Genomic DNA, 12541 nt, shown 5'->3' on the forward strand with positions numbered 1-12541 from the left:
GAAGGCAGAAACATCATGTTTATTAGCAAGTATCAATGTGACATCTGTTTTTTAAGCAAGTACATGTACCCAAGTGGCATCTGTATTTATACAAAGCAAGGAGTCTGGCATAAACAGTGGTGCACAGAGTAAGCCTGCAACAGAAGGGTACTCCTAGCCAGAAGAAGAAAGGGCCCAATCTCTACTCCAGGAAGGTCCTACTGGAGTGTAGGGAAATTGCACTAAAGGATCACCACCCTAGAGGCAATATATAGTCTCTGCTGCCAGAACCTCAGCAGGGAGGGGGCAGAGGGGAATGTCACTTCTGTGAAGAGTGAGCAGCCCTTGCAGCTACTAGCGAGGGGAGAGCAGGCCTGAGATGCTTGCTGGCTTCCGGTAAAAACTGAGAGCAAAAAGCCAAGCTAGGCTGCTTCCCTATTACTTTCCGGTGACGGCAGGCTTTTCCTGGCGGCTGATGGGGATGCTGCGCTCCACTCCGGGAAGAGCCTGGGTAGTCGGTGCCGTGATGGATAGCACCCCGTCGGGAGACAGGGCCGAGGTGATGGCTGCGGGGTCAACCCCCTTGGGGATCATGTAGCGGCGGTGGAACTCCCGGGAGATGTAGCCATGCTCATCCTATAAAGAGCAGAGACGCAAAAACAGGCAAGTGACTAAAGGGGGTCCAGAAACCAGCACTCTCACCAATAAATTTATGTATTTATTTCAGAAAATTTATACACCGTTTGATTGTTTAAAAGGAAAAAGGTCAAAGCAGTTTACGGAAAGATAAACCAGTAACCCCAAGTAAAATTTTAGACCCCTACTTCTAGAGATAAAATACTAAAACACTGAAATCGTCTCAGCTTCCTAAGTATCTAGGTAAGCTTGTTTCAACAGGAATGGTTTTAGCAGGCACTGAAAGAGTGTGCAGTGAAGGCGCCTCCTTGATGTCAACAGGCAGGGAGTTCCAAAGTTATTTTATTTATTAAATTGGTTAGTCGCTTTATATTGCCTGCCCAAGGCAACTCAAACAGGAAGTTCAGGCAGCAACACATGACTTATTAATTAATAATAATAATAATAATTTATTATTTATAACCCGCCCATCTGGCTGGGTTTCCCCAGCCACTCTGGGCGGCTTCCAACAGAATATTAAAATACAATAGTCTTTTAAACATTAAAAGCTTCCCTAAACAGGGCTGCCTTCAGATGTCTTCTATTTACAGATGCATGTAGTTTTTGCACATTTCAGGCAGGGCTTGTGGGGGGGGCAGGGCGGGATCTGTGGCCCTTCCAGATGTTGCTGAACTACAATTCCCTGCACCCCTGGCCATAAACCCTGTTGGTTGGGACCAATGCAAGCTGCAATTCCAACAACCTCTGGAGGGCCACGGATTCTGCTCTGGACACTGGTGGTGCAGCAGCAGATGTTTTTCCAGGCTGTTCCAGCTACTGAGGTTTCCAAATCCCTGTGTACAGACTAAGTGGACTCCAGAGTTCAATAGGATTTGCTTCCGGGGTTGACTTAGGATGGCAGCTTTAACTTCCTGCTTTTGGATATGCCAGTGTTCTTCAACCTCGGGTCTTGGAAGTTGCTGAACCACAAACCCCATCATTCTCAGGCAGCTTAGCCAATGGCAGCTCAAGGATGGCAGGTCCCCAGATTTTGCTGAACGACAACTCCCAAGGTTGAAGAACACGGGCACCACAGGGATCTTTTAGGTCAGGGCCACCCCACAAAGAACCCATGAAGCCACATACCGGCCGTTCCTCATGCTTGGCATGAACTTCGATGTAGTCCCCAATCACCTTCACGCTCATCTCTTCAGGTGAAAAATGCTTCACATCCAACAACACAGAGAACTTGTCTTTGTCCATCTTCACCTGGGTGGAAGGGGGAAAACAAAGTAAAAACTGGATTCAACAGACAGCATCTTCTGCAGGCCCGCTGTCCCTGCGCCCAGGGGTGCTGTTGTGGACAAGTCAACACCCTTTTACTGCTTTCTTCAACAAGCCACAGGGTAGGCACTAACACCACTGGGCATATTTAGCAAGGATGATTATAACTCATTGAACTTGTTAGTTGCCAGCTGAACAAAGTCTCCCAAAAAATAGATACTGAGAGCACAATAAACACAAGTACAGTTGTACCTCGGGTTAAGAACTTAATTCGTTCTGGAGGTCCGTTCTTAACCTGAAACTGTTCTTAACCTGAGGTACCACTTTAGCTAATGGGGCCTCCCACTGCCACGTGATTTCTGTTCTCATCCTGAAGCAAAGTTCTTAACCCGACATACTATTTCTGGGTTAGCGGAGTCTGTAACCTGAAGCGTCTGTAACCTGAGGTACCACTGTACATTATAATAAAAACACGTCTACGGGGGGGACGGACATCCCCAATAACAGAAGCACAACTAATAGCAAACACCACCGCAGTCCATCAAAAGCCTGGGGAAGAAAGTAAGTGCTCTAGTAACATACGCAGCCAAAGCACAGCGCTTGCTTTCCTCTTCCCTCACCATGCCTTCTTCCTTTTATATCATGCCTTACCAGACTGTGAACAACAACTGTCTTAATCCAGGGATCGGATGCCCAGGCCCAGGGGCCAAATGCTGCCCTCCAGGTCTGTGTCTGGCCCCGAGACTCTACCCAGATCACACGCTTCTTCCAAGACCACACCCTCTTTGAGGGCTTGTGCCTGGGTGGAATACGTCATTGAATTCTGCTGAGGCTTCTCGTTTGTCTGGATGGAGGATCAAACAGGTATGCCAGGGTGTGCAGAGACTAGCTGACTGCATAAGGCAGAATTCACATTCGCTGCTCTGGCCTCACCTACCAACACAAAAGGTTGTCCAGAAGGGAACAGTGTCGTTGGGCTGACAAAAGTTCCCTGCCTCTGATATTATCTTTTAATATATGCACAGTGTTTAGGAAAGAAATTAGCCACTTTAATTGTTAAATAATAAGTTAGAGCCACCATGAAGCCGCTTTATGAGCACTGGGTAGCAGTTACAGAAACCAACACGGCAACAACCCCTCCAGGCTAAACACAACCCTTTACGATATGGGCGAGAATGCTCTGTATTTTACACCCTTTTGTAGCTAGCTAAGAATATCATAGAATTGTAGAGTTGGGCCACGAGGGTTATCCAGTCCAACTCCCTGCAATGCAAGAATCTTTCGCCCAGTGTGGGATTCGAACCCAAGATCAAAGAGTTTCAGGCACTACCGACTGAGCTATCCCTCAGGGTCTTCTAGATTGGATCACTGTATATTTAGAGCCAGTGCGCCAAGAACACAGGAGCAATCTCCCTGCCAAGGGGTGTGATGAAGCACATTGGAAAAAGCAAGACAGAAAAAGCCAAAGTATCCCGGTCATGCATGGGGAGGAGTTAAGTGGCGGCGGCAGCAGCAGCAGCACAAGGCTGCGCTGAAATCTCCCCAAGGATGAATTCTAACAGTTGAGTCTTAATGCCACAGTCCTTAAAAGCACCCCTCGTTTCCCAGATCCGATTACATATTATTCAGTCATTATTATTTATGGAGCCGATGACTACAGCTCCTTTGCATGCAGAGAAGGACCCTGGTTCAACCGCCCCCCCCCCGGCACCTCCCGTTCTAAGCAGAAGGGACTTGGGGGTGGGGGAAATTCTTTGGATTCCCCACCAGTGTGGACAGCAGGAACAACAACCAATGTCCGACTGAGCGAGGAAGCATCTCTAATATAGGCAGCAACTATCTGGGGTGATGGAGGAGGTCCAAGGTTCAGTTCCCAACTCCTCCAGTTCGGGATCAGCTATCTGGCAGCAACGTGGGTCCTCCCTGGGGACCCTGGAGAGCCACTGCCGGTCAGAGCAGGAGGTGCTGGCCTAGAGAGACAAATAATCTGATCTGGGGCAAGGCCACCTCTTATGCCCCCATGCTGGTAAGTAACTCCAGGCAGCTGTGGGCAGAGAGCCAACAAGACAGTGCGTCTTCTGTATAGCAAGAGTCCAGAGGGCGGGTTGAGCCCTGCATGCCAGCCCCTTCCCCGCAGGGCAAGACAACCCAGCTGGCATTGTCTCCCCACCCTGCTCCCCCATAGGGCCAGCTGGGGAGGCTGAAGAATGTTACCATAATAGGTAAGCACAGCCCGCCAGCCCCTTGGCACCCTTTCCTCTTTCAAGCGCGCACCTTCACCAATTGGCAACAGCAGCACCACTGCTTTAGAGTCCGCAGACCGCTTCCCCGCAGGAAGCGTCACATTCCCGACACGCAGGCACACCCATTCCCACGACGCAGGTCCAGACACCGAGCGCTACCCATCTTCGGGCATTTCTGCTCCCTTTTAATTCTAAGCAAGCTCCCTCAGCAGCCTCCAGTTAGGCGAGGGACCTGCTGCGCTGTTGCTCGGCCAGAAAAGCACTCTGCACATGGTCAGAGGCACCACGACATACATGGGGGGGGGGGTTAGAAAACTAACTTTTCCCGTGATTTTTCTTTTCTTTTCTGGTGCAATTCCGCACAAACGCCCCAGATGCGTTCAAAACTTAACGCAAGGCGCACCTACCTCCGAAAGCCCCGTGTCCGGCATCTGCGGCATCGCAGGCATCGCAGGCATCTGCAGGCTGGGCGTGCGCATGTAATAGGGGCTGAGCGTGGCCGGGAACAGGTCGCTCTCGAAGAGCCCTTCGCCGAACCTCTGGTCGAAAAGACGCGGCGGGAAGAGTGACGGGAAGGCCGAAGGGAAGCCCATGGGGCGCCGCATCCAGGGGTGGTGGATGGCGATGTCCATGGCGCGGAGAGGCGAAGACGGGCGAGCAGCCGGAGACACGCAGAACACAGACCGCGGGCAAGGGAGCGCACGCCCAGCCCGGCCCGCCGCGGCTCCTTTTATACCCGGCCGGCTCCGCCCCCTGGAAGCCGCTGGAACGCAGAAGAGGCTTCGGGACGGAGCGGGAAGCCCCGCGAAGCGCCCGTGTGGGCGGGGCCACGGGAAAGGGGCGGGGCATGGCTCTCGCCTAGCCTCGAGGCTCACGTGGGAACCGATGGGCGGAGGCGCGGCTCAGCGGGGAAAGGCGTGTCTGGATCATCCATGCCATCAGGATTCTATTCTGGAAAGGAGGGAGCCGGGAAGGTTCTCTCGGCGTTTCCCCGGCTTTGAGCTCCCATCCAGCCCATTCCCACGTTGAACGACGGCCCTGCTGCGACGCCGCAAAGTGAGAGGGCAGTGTAACGGTAACGTCTGAATTGGGGACAGGTGGTTAGATGGGGGAGGGGGGAAAGCACATCGTTTCTCTTCCCGTCGGTCGGTGCTGCCCCGCCCCCCCGGCCCCATTTCAGACGTTACCTTTATACACGGGAGAAGCAAAACGATGGTGGGCCGGAAATACACCGAGGGAAGAAATGTGAGTCCTTGTTTCCCTTTGAAAGAGAGCGCGCGTTAACAGATCTTTTAAAGATTTGTCTCTGCTTTCACTGCTCGCGGTGGAATAAAACTATCATAGGGGAAAGTACGCTATAATTTGAGATTTCCACAAACCCAGACATTTTTTGTATCATTTGGCATTCATTCCTTTGTCACATAGGCAGGACAACCTTCATTTTGAAGACAAACATGGACACAAGCCTTCCAAATCTGAACTTCACGACAGTCAAATAACACTAAATGTATTCTCTGGGTGTTGTTGTTTTTTAACTGTGAAAACAGTTTTTTCTTTCATGAATTGGACTTTGTTACTTAAGCTGCAGAAGTAAATGTACATATTCTATGTGCTGATGATTTTTTTCGTTAGTTGTCATAAGTTCTTCTGGTTTTTGTATACATTATAAAATGCAATAAAATATCTTTACAAAAAACAACCTCTCTCCACATTTATGTCCCTAACACTGTTTCCTGCAACCCACATTCACTTGTTTCCTTCCCTTCCTCCTGGCTTTGCCTTCTAGCCTGATACAATCCTGAGAACTGTAATTTGTGAAGGGTGTTGGTGGGAATCGTAGCTCTACAGCTCCCGGGAGCCTTGGGGAGGGGGAAGCCATGCACTTTAAATATATGGTGTGTGTCAGTGACATGACCTAATAAAGGAGTTTGGAAATGTTCACAAAGCATTATTTTAATTTACGGCATTTAAAATGCTTATGCCGCCTTTCAGCGCAAGTGGAAGCATCCCTGTTGCGCCTGGCAACATGTAGATACTTGCTTGCCCTTCCTCAGCCCAAGGCAGAACCCTGAGCTCACTGGACCAACCCTGCAAGGACCAGGTGATGGATTGATGGAAGAGACAGCACATACCCAGCATGCTTAGCTGCTTCAGCAGCTTCTCCCTTTATGTAGCACTGCTTGCAAAGGACCTGGGGGGTTTCCTTCACAAAGCAGGACAATCCAGAATGCCAACTGGGGAAGGGATACAGGAAGCCCAGGAGGTCTGCTCCAAAAGATGTAAACATGCTTAACTCATTCATTTGACTTTGTTGTTTAGTTGTGTCCGACTCTTCGTGACCCCATGGACCAGAGCATGCCAGGCACTCCCGTCTTCCACTGCATCCCACAGTTTGGGGGTTGGGGTCCAGCAGTACCCAGAGGGTCACAAATCACCCCACTTTGATTTAATGGGACATAGCATGCTAAAGGGACTGATTCACACCTCCACCTACTGCACAAGTCCTGTAGTTTCTCGACAATACAGGTATTTCCCTCAAGTCACTATTTTGGGAAATATTTCGCACCTCTAATCCAAATCTCTGGGGGAGAACACACACGGCAAATTTCGCTCCTTTATAAGCAAAGATAGTTGGAAAGAAGGGACTCTATATTATAGAGGAACAAGATTTGGAGGCTTTCACAAACAAGAGTCTTGTGGTTCAGCTTTTTCAGTATGCAGCCTGGGATCTTGACATGTAGACCACACAACTGGTCAACACCTGGCTCACAGGTGAATGCAATAATAACCTTGGTTGGAAAGTACTATAATATAAAACAAGCCTGCAGGATCAGGCCTTCTGACTTGCTTGAACTTTTCTCCATGGTGTTTGGTCCACAAGTGTAGGAAACAGCTGAAAGATATACTAAATGGCATTCTAATGCACAGTTTACATACAGCAGTCATCTCTCCCTACCACAAGCACACTTTTCTTGCTGAGCATACAATGTCGCCTCCTATAGCAAGCCGTGGGATTGGGTTAGGGAGACACACCTTTCAAATGCCAAATCACCTTTGAAGCAGAAGGGATAGCAGCCCAGCTTCCTGCTCAAGGCCTTTATTAGGCTAATTGATGTGAGACTAGGAAAGCTGTTTTGTTTCCCTGAAAAGTAATTTACAAAATTAACATTGTGGTATAATGAGCACAAAAGTTCCAATCTTTTGGCACTGTTAGCTGCTCTCAGTTTCAACTGGGAGAATTGTCAGTGTATACTTAAAACGTTCTTATTGAAATCCTTAGGATGTGCCCCTGACCTTAAGTATATTTATTTAGAAGGGGCTAATTATACATTACCTGCAAATGAATGCAGCTGTGAAGCCCCAACACAATTTTTTAAAGTGAAAAAGCAGCCCGGGGAGAGGATAATTTAGAGTTGAGAAGCAGCAGGGGAAGGGAATATGTTAAAGGGGAGGGGATATTTTTTCCCTAGCCCAAGGAGGTGATAAAAGCGTGTTCTATGAACTATGTTCTGTCTGCATATGTTTGGGAGGGGGACAAACATCACTACTTTATTACTCAACTTGTATCCCACCCTTCCTCCCAAAGGAAATCAATCTCAGAATAGTAATACAACACATTATAAACATAATGTTGTGCACATATTTAAAGCATTTTAAAAACTATTTTAAAAACATCTAAAACCAATTGCAGTAGTGGATAGATGTAGCAATACCTGATAATCAAAGATCTGAGTAAACAAGAATGTCCTTGAGTTTCTCCTGAAAGCCAATACCAAGGGAGACAGATTCGCTGCTCCAGGGAGGCCATTCCACAAATGGGAAACTGTTTCAGAGAAACAGACCAGACAAGAAAGGAGGAGGAGTGGCGTTATATGTCAGGGATGTGTATACCTGTGAAGAGATCCAAGATTTAGAACCTCAAAGCCAAAGTGAGAGCATTTGGGTCAAAATTAAGGGAGAGAAGAATAACAGTGACCTCATTGTGGGAGTTTACTATAGATCCCCAAGCCAAACGGAGGACATAGATGATGCCTTCCTGGAACAGATGGCCAAGCATGCAAAAGGAAGGGAGATAGAAGTAATGGGGGACTTCAATTACCCGGATATTTGTTGGATGTCAAACTCAGCCAAGAGCATAAGGTCAAACAGATTCCTCACTGGCCTTGCAGACAACTTCATTGTCCAGAAAGTGGGAGAAGCAACAAGAGGAACAGCCATTTTAGATCTGGTCCTAACCAATGTTGATGACCTGGTTAGTGGGGTAGAAGTGGAAGGATCATTAGGCGTGAGTGATCATGCTCTTCTGAAGTTTACTGTACAGCGGAAAGGAGCAGCCAAGCATACTAGGACTCAATTTCTCGACTTTAAGAAAGCCGACTTCATAAAACTTAGGGAAGTGCTGGGTGAGATCCCATGGACAGTAATACTAAAAGGAAAGGGAGTTCATGATGGCTGGGAGTTTGTTAAGAGGGAGATAGTAAAAGCACAACTTCAGGCAATACCAATGAGACGGAAACATGGAAGGTACCTAAAGAAGCCAGGGTGGCTATCTAAAGAACTTTTAACTGAGTTAAGATTAAAAAAGGATGTGTACAAAAAATGGAAAAGGGGGGAAACCACCAAAGAGGAATTCAAACAAATAGCCAGCACGTGTAGACACAAAGTCAGAAAAGCTAAAACACAGAATGAACTCAGGCTTGCTAGAGAGGTTAAAAGCAACAAAAAAGGCTTTTATGGGTATGTTCGTAGCAAAAGGAAGAACAAAGAAACAGTGGGGTCACTCAGAGGAGAAGATGGTGAAATGCAAACAGGGGACACAGAAAGGGCTGAACTCCTCAATGCCTTCTTTGCCTCAGTCTTCTCCGATAAAGAAAACAGTGCCCGACCTGAAGAATTTGGAGCAAATGATTCAGCAGAGGAAACACAGCCCAGAATAACTAAGGAGATAGTACAAGAATACTTGGCTAGTTTAGATGTATTCAAGTCTCCAGGGCCAGATGAACTGCATCCAAGAGTATTAAAAGAACTGGCAGATGTGATCTCAGAACCACTGGCAGTCATCTTTGAGAATTCCTGGAGAACAGGCGAAGTCCCGGCAGACTGGAGGAGGGCAAATGTTGTCCCTATTTTCAAAAAGGGGGAAAGAGAGGACCCAAATAATTACCGCCCAATCAGTCTGACATCAATACCAGGGAAGATTCTGGAGCAGATCATTAAGCAAACAGTCTGTGAGCACCTAGAAAGGAATGCTGTGATCACCAATAGTCAGCATGGATTTCTGAAAAATAAGTCATGTCAGACTAACCTGATCTCGTTTTTTGACAGAATTACAAGCCTGGTAGATGAAGGGAATGCAGTGGATGTAGCCTACCTTGATTTCAGCAAGGCATTTGACAAGGTGCCCCATGATATTCTTGTAAAGAAGCTGGTAAAATGCGGTCTTGACTATGCTACCACTCAGTGGATTTGTAACTGGCTGACTGACCGAACCCAAAGGGTGCTCATCAATGGTTCCTCTTCATCCTGGAGAAGAGTGACTAGTGGGGTGCCACAGGGTTCTGTCTTGGGCCCGGTCTTATTCAACATCTTTATCAACGACTTGGATGATGGACTCAAGGGCATCCTGATCAAATTTGCAGATGACACCAAACTGGGAGGGGTGGCTAACACCCCAGAGGACAGGATCACACTTCAAAACGACCTTGACAGATTAGAGAACTGGGCCAAAACAAACAAGATGAATTTTAACAGGGAGAAATGTAAAGTATTGCACTTGGGCAAAAAAAATGAGAGGCACAAATACAAGATGGGTGACACCTGGCTTGAGAGCACTACATGTGAAAAGGATCTAGGAGTCTTGGCTGACCACAAACTTGACATGAGCCAACAGTGTGATGCGGCAGCTAAAAAAGCCAATGCAATTCTGGGCTGCATCAATAGGAGTATAGCATCTAGATCAAGGGAAGTAATAGTGCCACTGTATTCTGCTCTGGTCAGACCTCACCTGGAGTACTGTGTCCAGTTCTGGGCACCACAGTTCAAGAAGCACACTGACAAACTGGAACGTGTCCAGAGGAGGGCAACCAAAATGGTCAAAGGCCTGGAAACGATGCCTTATGAGGAACGGCTAAGGGAGCTGGGCATGTTTAGCCTGGAGAAGAGGAGGTTAAGGGGTGATATGATAGCCATGTTCAAATATATAAAAGGATGTCACATAGAGGAGGGAGAAAGGTTGTTTTCTGCTGCTCCAGAGAAGTGGACACGGAGCAATGGATCCAAACTACAAGAAAGAAGATTCCACCTAAACATTAGGAAGAACTTCCTGACAGTAAGAGCTGTTCGACAGTGGAATTTGCTGCCAAGGAGTGTGGTGGAGTCTCCTTCTTTGGAGGTCTTTAAGCAGAGGCTTGACAACCATATGTCAGGAGTGCTCTGATGGTGTTTCCTGCTTGGCAGGGGGTTGGACTCGATGGCCCTTGTGGTCTCTTCCAACTCTATGATTCTATGACCATTGCGAAGGCCCTGTCATGGATAAATACTAAGTGGGCAGCAGCCAGAGGTCCTCTTCTGTCCATTGTAGGGCCTAAGATGACTGGGGAGTTACTCCTTTCAGGACTGGGGTTCCATGCCATTTAGGGCATTATATGCTAACACTTATTGATCTTGGTAGCTGGGTAACTTAATTGGTTCTACTTGAGGACAGAGACTCTTCCCCCACCCAACTTTACGAGGCTATATAATGCATTTTGAAACCCAGAATATTGGAGTAGTGGGGCATGGCCTGACCATAAAAATAATATTTTTTAAATGTGCAGAGTTGTTTCCGGTTTGTAGGGAATGTTCCATTTTGATTTAAGAAAAATGCATTAAAATGATTTATTTATAAAACAAATAGCTTAGAAGCAGCTTATTATCATACGAATATCCCATCTCTCCTCCAAGGAGCTCAGGGTGACACAGGGTTCCCCTCCTCCTTCATGTTATCCTCACAGCAACCCTGTGAGGCAGGTTAGGTGGAGAGACATCCAGGGACCTTGTGGATGAGTGGAGATTCAAACCCTGGTCTCCCTAGTCCAATGCTCTAACCACTAGGCCACACGCTTTTAGATAATGCCATATTGCAACCACCTTGTTCGCAAAGCTCGCTTGCTGTTTCCATCAGTCAGAACCTTGCCACGCACATATTCTCAAAGGATTTTAAAAGAGCTGCAGCACAATTTTCCGCAAGGAGTCCGACTGCTTGCCTCTGGGGCTAGGTGGGGCAGTTACCCCATGAGATCAGTGGTGCTCCAGTGGGATCTAAGCATTCAGAAGAACAGGGTAGCTCATAGTCAGACTATTGAGCTTGGGAAAGGGTGTGGACTGTTCCAAAGCGTCTTCTGGATTACATCAAAAGGCTGGAATGCTGCTCTCAACTCTTTTGGATAACAGGTGTGTTGCCGTTCCAGGTATAACCTCGACAAGACTTCTCCCTTCCCTGAAGAAAAAACAAGCAGGATTTTCTCTCTACTGCTAGCCCATTTCTCTGTTGTTGTTTTTTTAAAAATAAAACACGGTTTTTATGCTACTCTTGTATCCTGTTCCCATGGCAGTTAGCAGAAAGAGCAGAATACTTAAAAGCATCAAAGCAAAGTGGTAAAATAAGCTAAAAGCCAGATAATCATGAAAGCAGCACAGACCAGCCAAGGGGGTTAAAACTGCACCCAGCAAGCTTGGTGGTAGTGGAGGGGGTGGGTGGGGAGTCCTTCGCCTGTCGCTGCTAGGAAAAGAGACGCCAGACAAACCTCTCTAGGTTTTCTCGTTTGGCAGAGACAGTCCCCTAAACGTTGAAACGTAATGTCATTAATTGATGCAAATTGCTGCTGCGAGATGCAGTGATGGCTGCAGCTTTCAAATGGGATCAGGCGAATTTATGGAGCGTGGGCAGCTATACTGGGGGGGGGCAGTATTAGACGTAATGTGCAAATGGAGCCTCCAGATGCAGAGGCAGTTTAGCACCAAATACCAGGCATGAAGGAGAAGAGACAAGGGAATGCTGTCGGCTTCGTTCCCTGCTGCTGTAGATCCTAGATCAGGGGTTGGGAATCCTTTTTTGTTCCAAGGTCTGTTTTTCCTTCTAGGACACCTTCGGGGATGGAAGGTTAGGTGCCAGGGGTAGGTGGAGCCAGAAACCCAAATGGGAAGAGCAAGGAATGTAATTTCTACCTTTGTTCAGCAGGCTACTTTCCACATGCTCATGTGCTACTCTATCCTGTATCCAAACAAGCAAGAGGTATTATCCAGCTTTAAAAGCACATTCCACTCTAGACAAAAACATGCTAGGAGGATGAAAAGCAGGGCTGGTGGGCTGATGGAAGGCCTGGTGAGAGTCCCAAGGACCAGATATAGAGAGGTCTGGAGTGCTACACATGGCCCTGGGT

General features: G+C 47.6%; 1 protein-coding gene across 1 annotated transcript; it reads right to left on the reverse strand.

Moving 5' to 3' along the window:
- HSPB6 (heat shock protein family B (small) member 6) lies at positions 1-4939 on the reverse strand. The gene is made up of 3 exons (XM_053398394.1): positions 4529-4939; positions 1741-1863; positions 1-615 (listed from the first exon to the last, which is right to left on the reverse strand). Exons 1-3 carry the CDS (start codon positions 4751-4753, stop codon positions 418-420), a joined length of 546 nt encoding a protein of 181 aa, XP_053254369.1. The 5' UTR covers positions 4754-4939; the 3' UTR covers positions 1-417.
- Between the last annotated feature and the right edge of the window lie 7602 nt (positions 4940-12541).

Source organism: Podarcis raffonei, chromosome 8 (genome assembly GCF_027172205.1).
Source record: "Podarcis raffonei isolate rPodRaf1 chromosome 8, rPodRaf1.pri, whole genome shotgun sequence".
Classification (NCBI taxonomy): Eukaryota; Metazoa; Chordata; class Lepidosauria; order Squamata; family Lacertidae; genus Podarcis; species Podarcis raffonei.

What these genes read in the sequence shown, in the direction of transcription:
- HSPB6 (XM_053398394.1), bottom strand. Translation starts at nt 4,753, where the DNA reads ATGGACATCGCCATCCACCACCCCTGGATGCGGCGCCCCATGGGCTTC. An exon ending in CGGACACGGGGCTTTCGGAG is followed by an intron (nt 1,864 to 4,528) that starts GTAGGTGCGCCT and finishes CCTTCCACCCAG; the next exon opens with GTGAAGATGGACAAAGACAA. An exon ending in CCAAGCATGAGGAACGGCCG is followed by an intron (nt 616 to 1,740) that starts GTATGTGGCTTC and finishes TGCTCTTTATAG; the next exon opens with GATGAGCATGGCTACATCTC.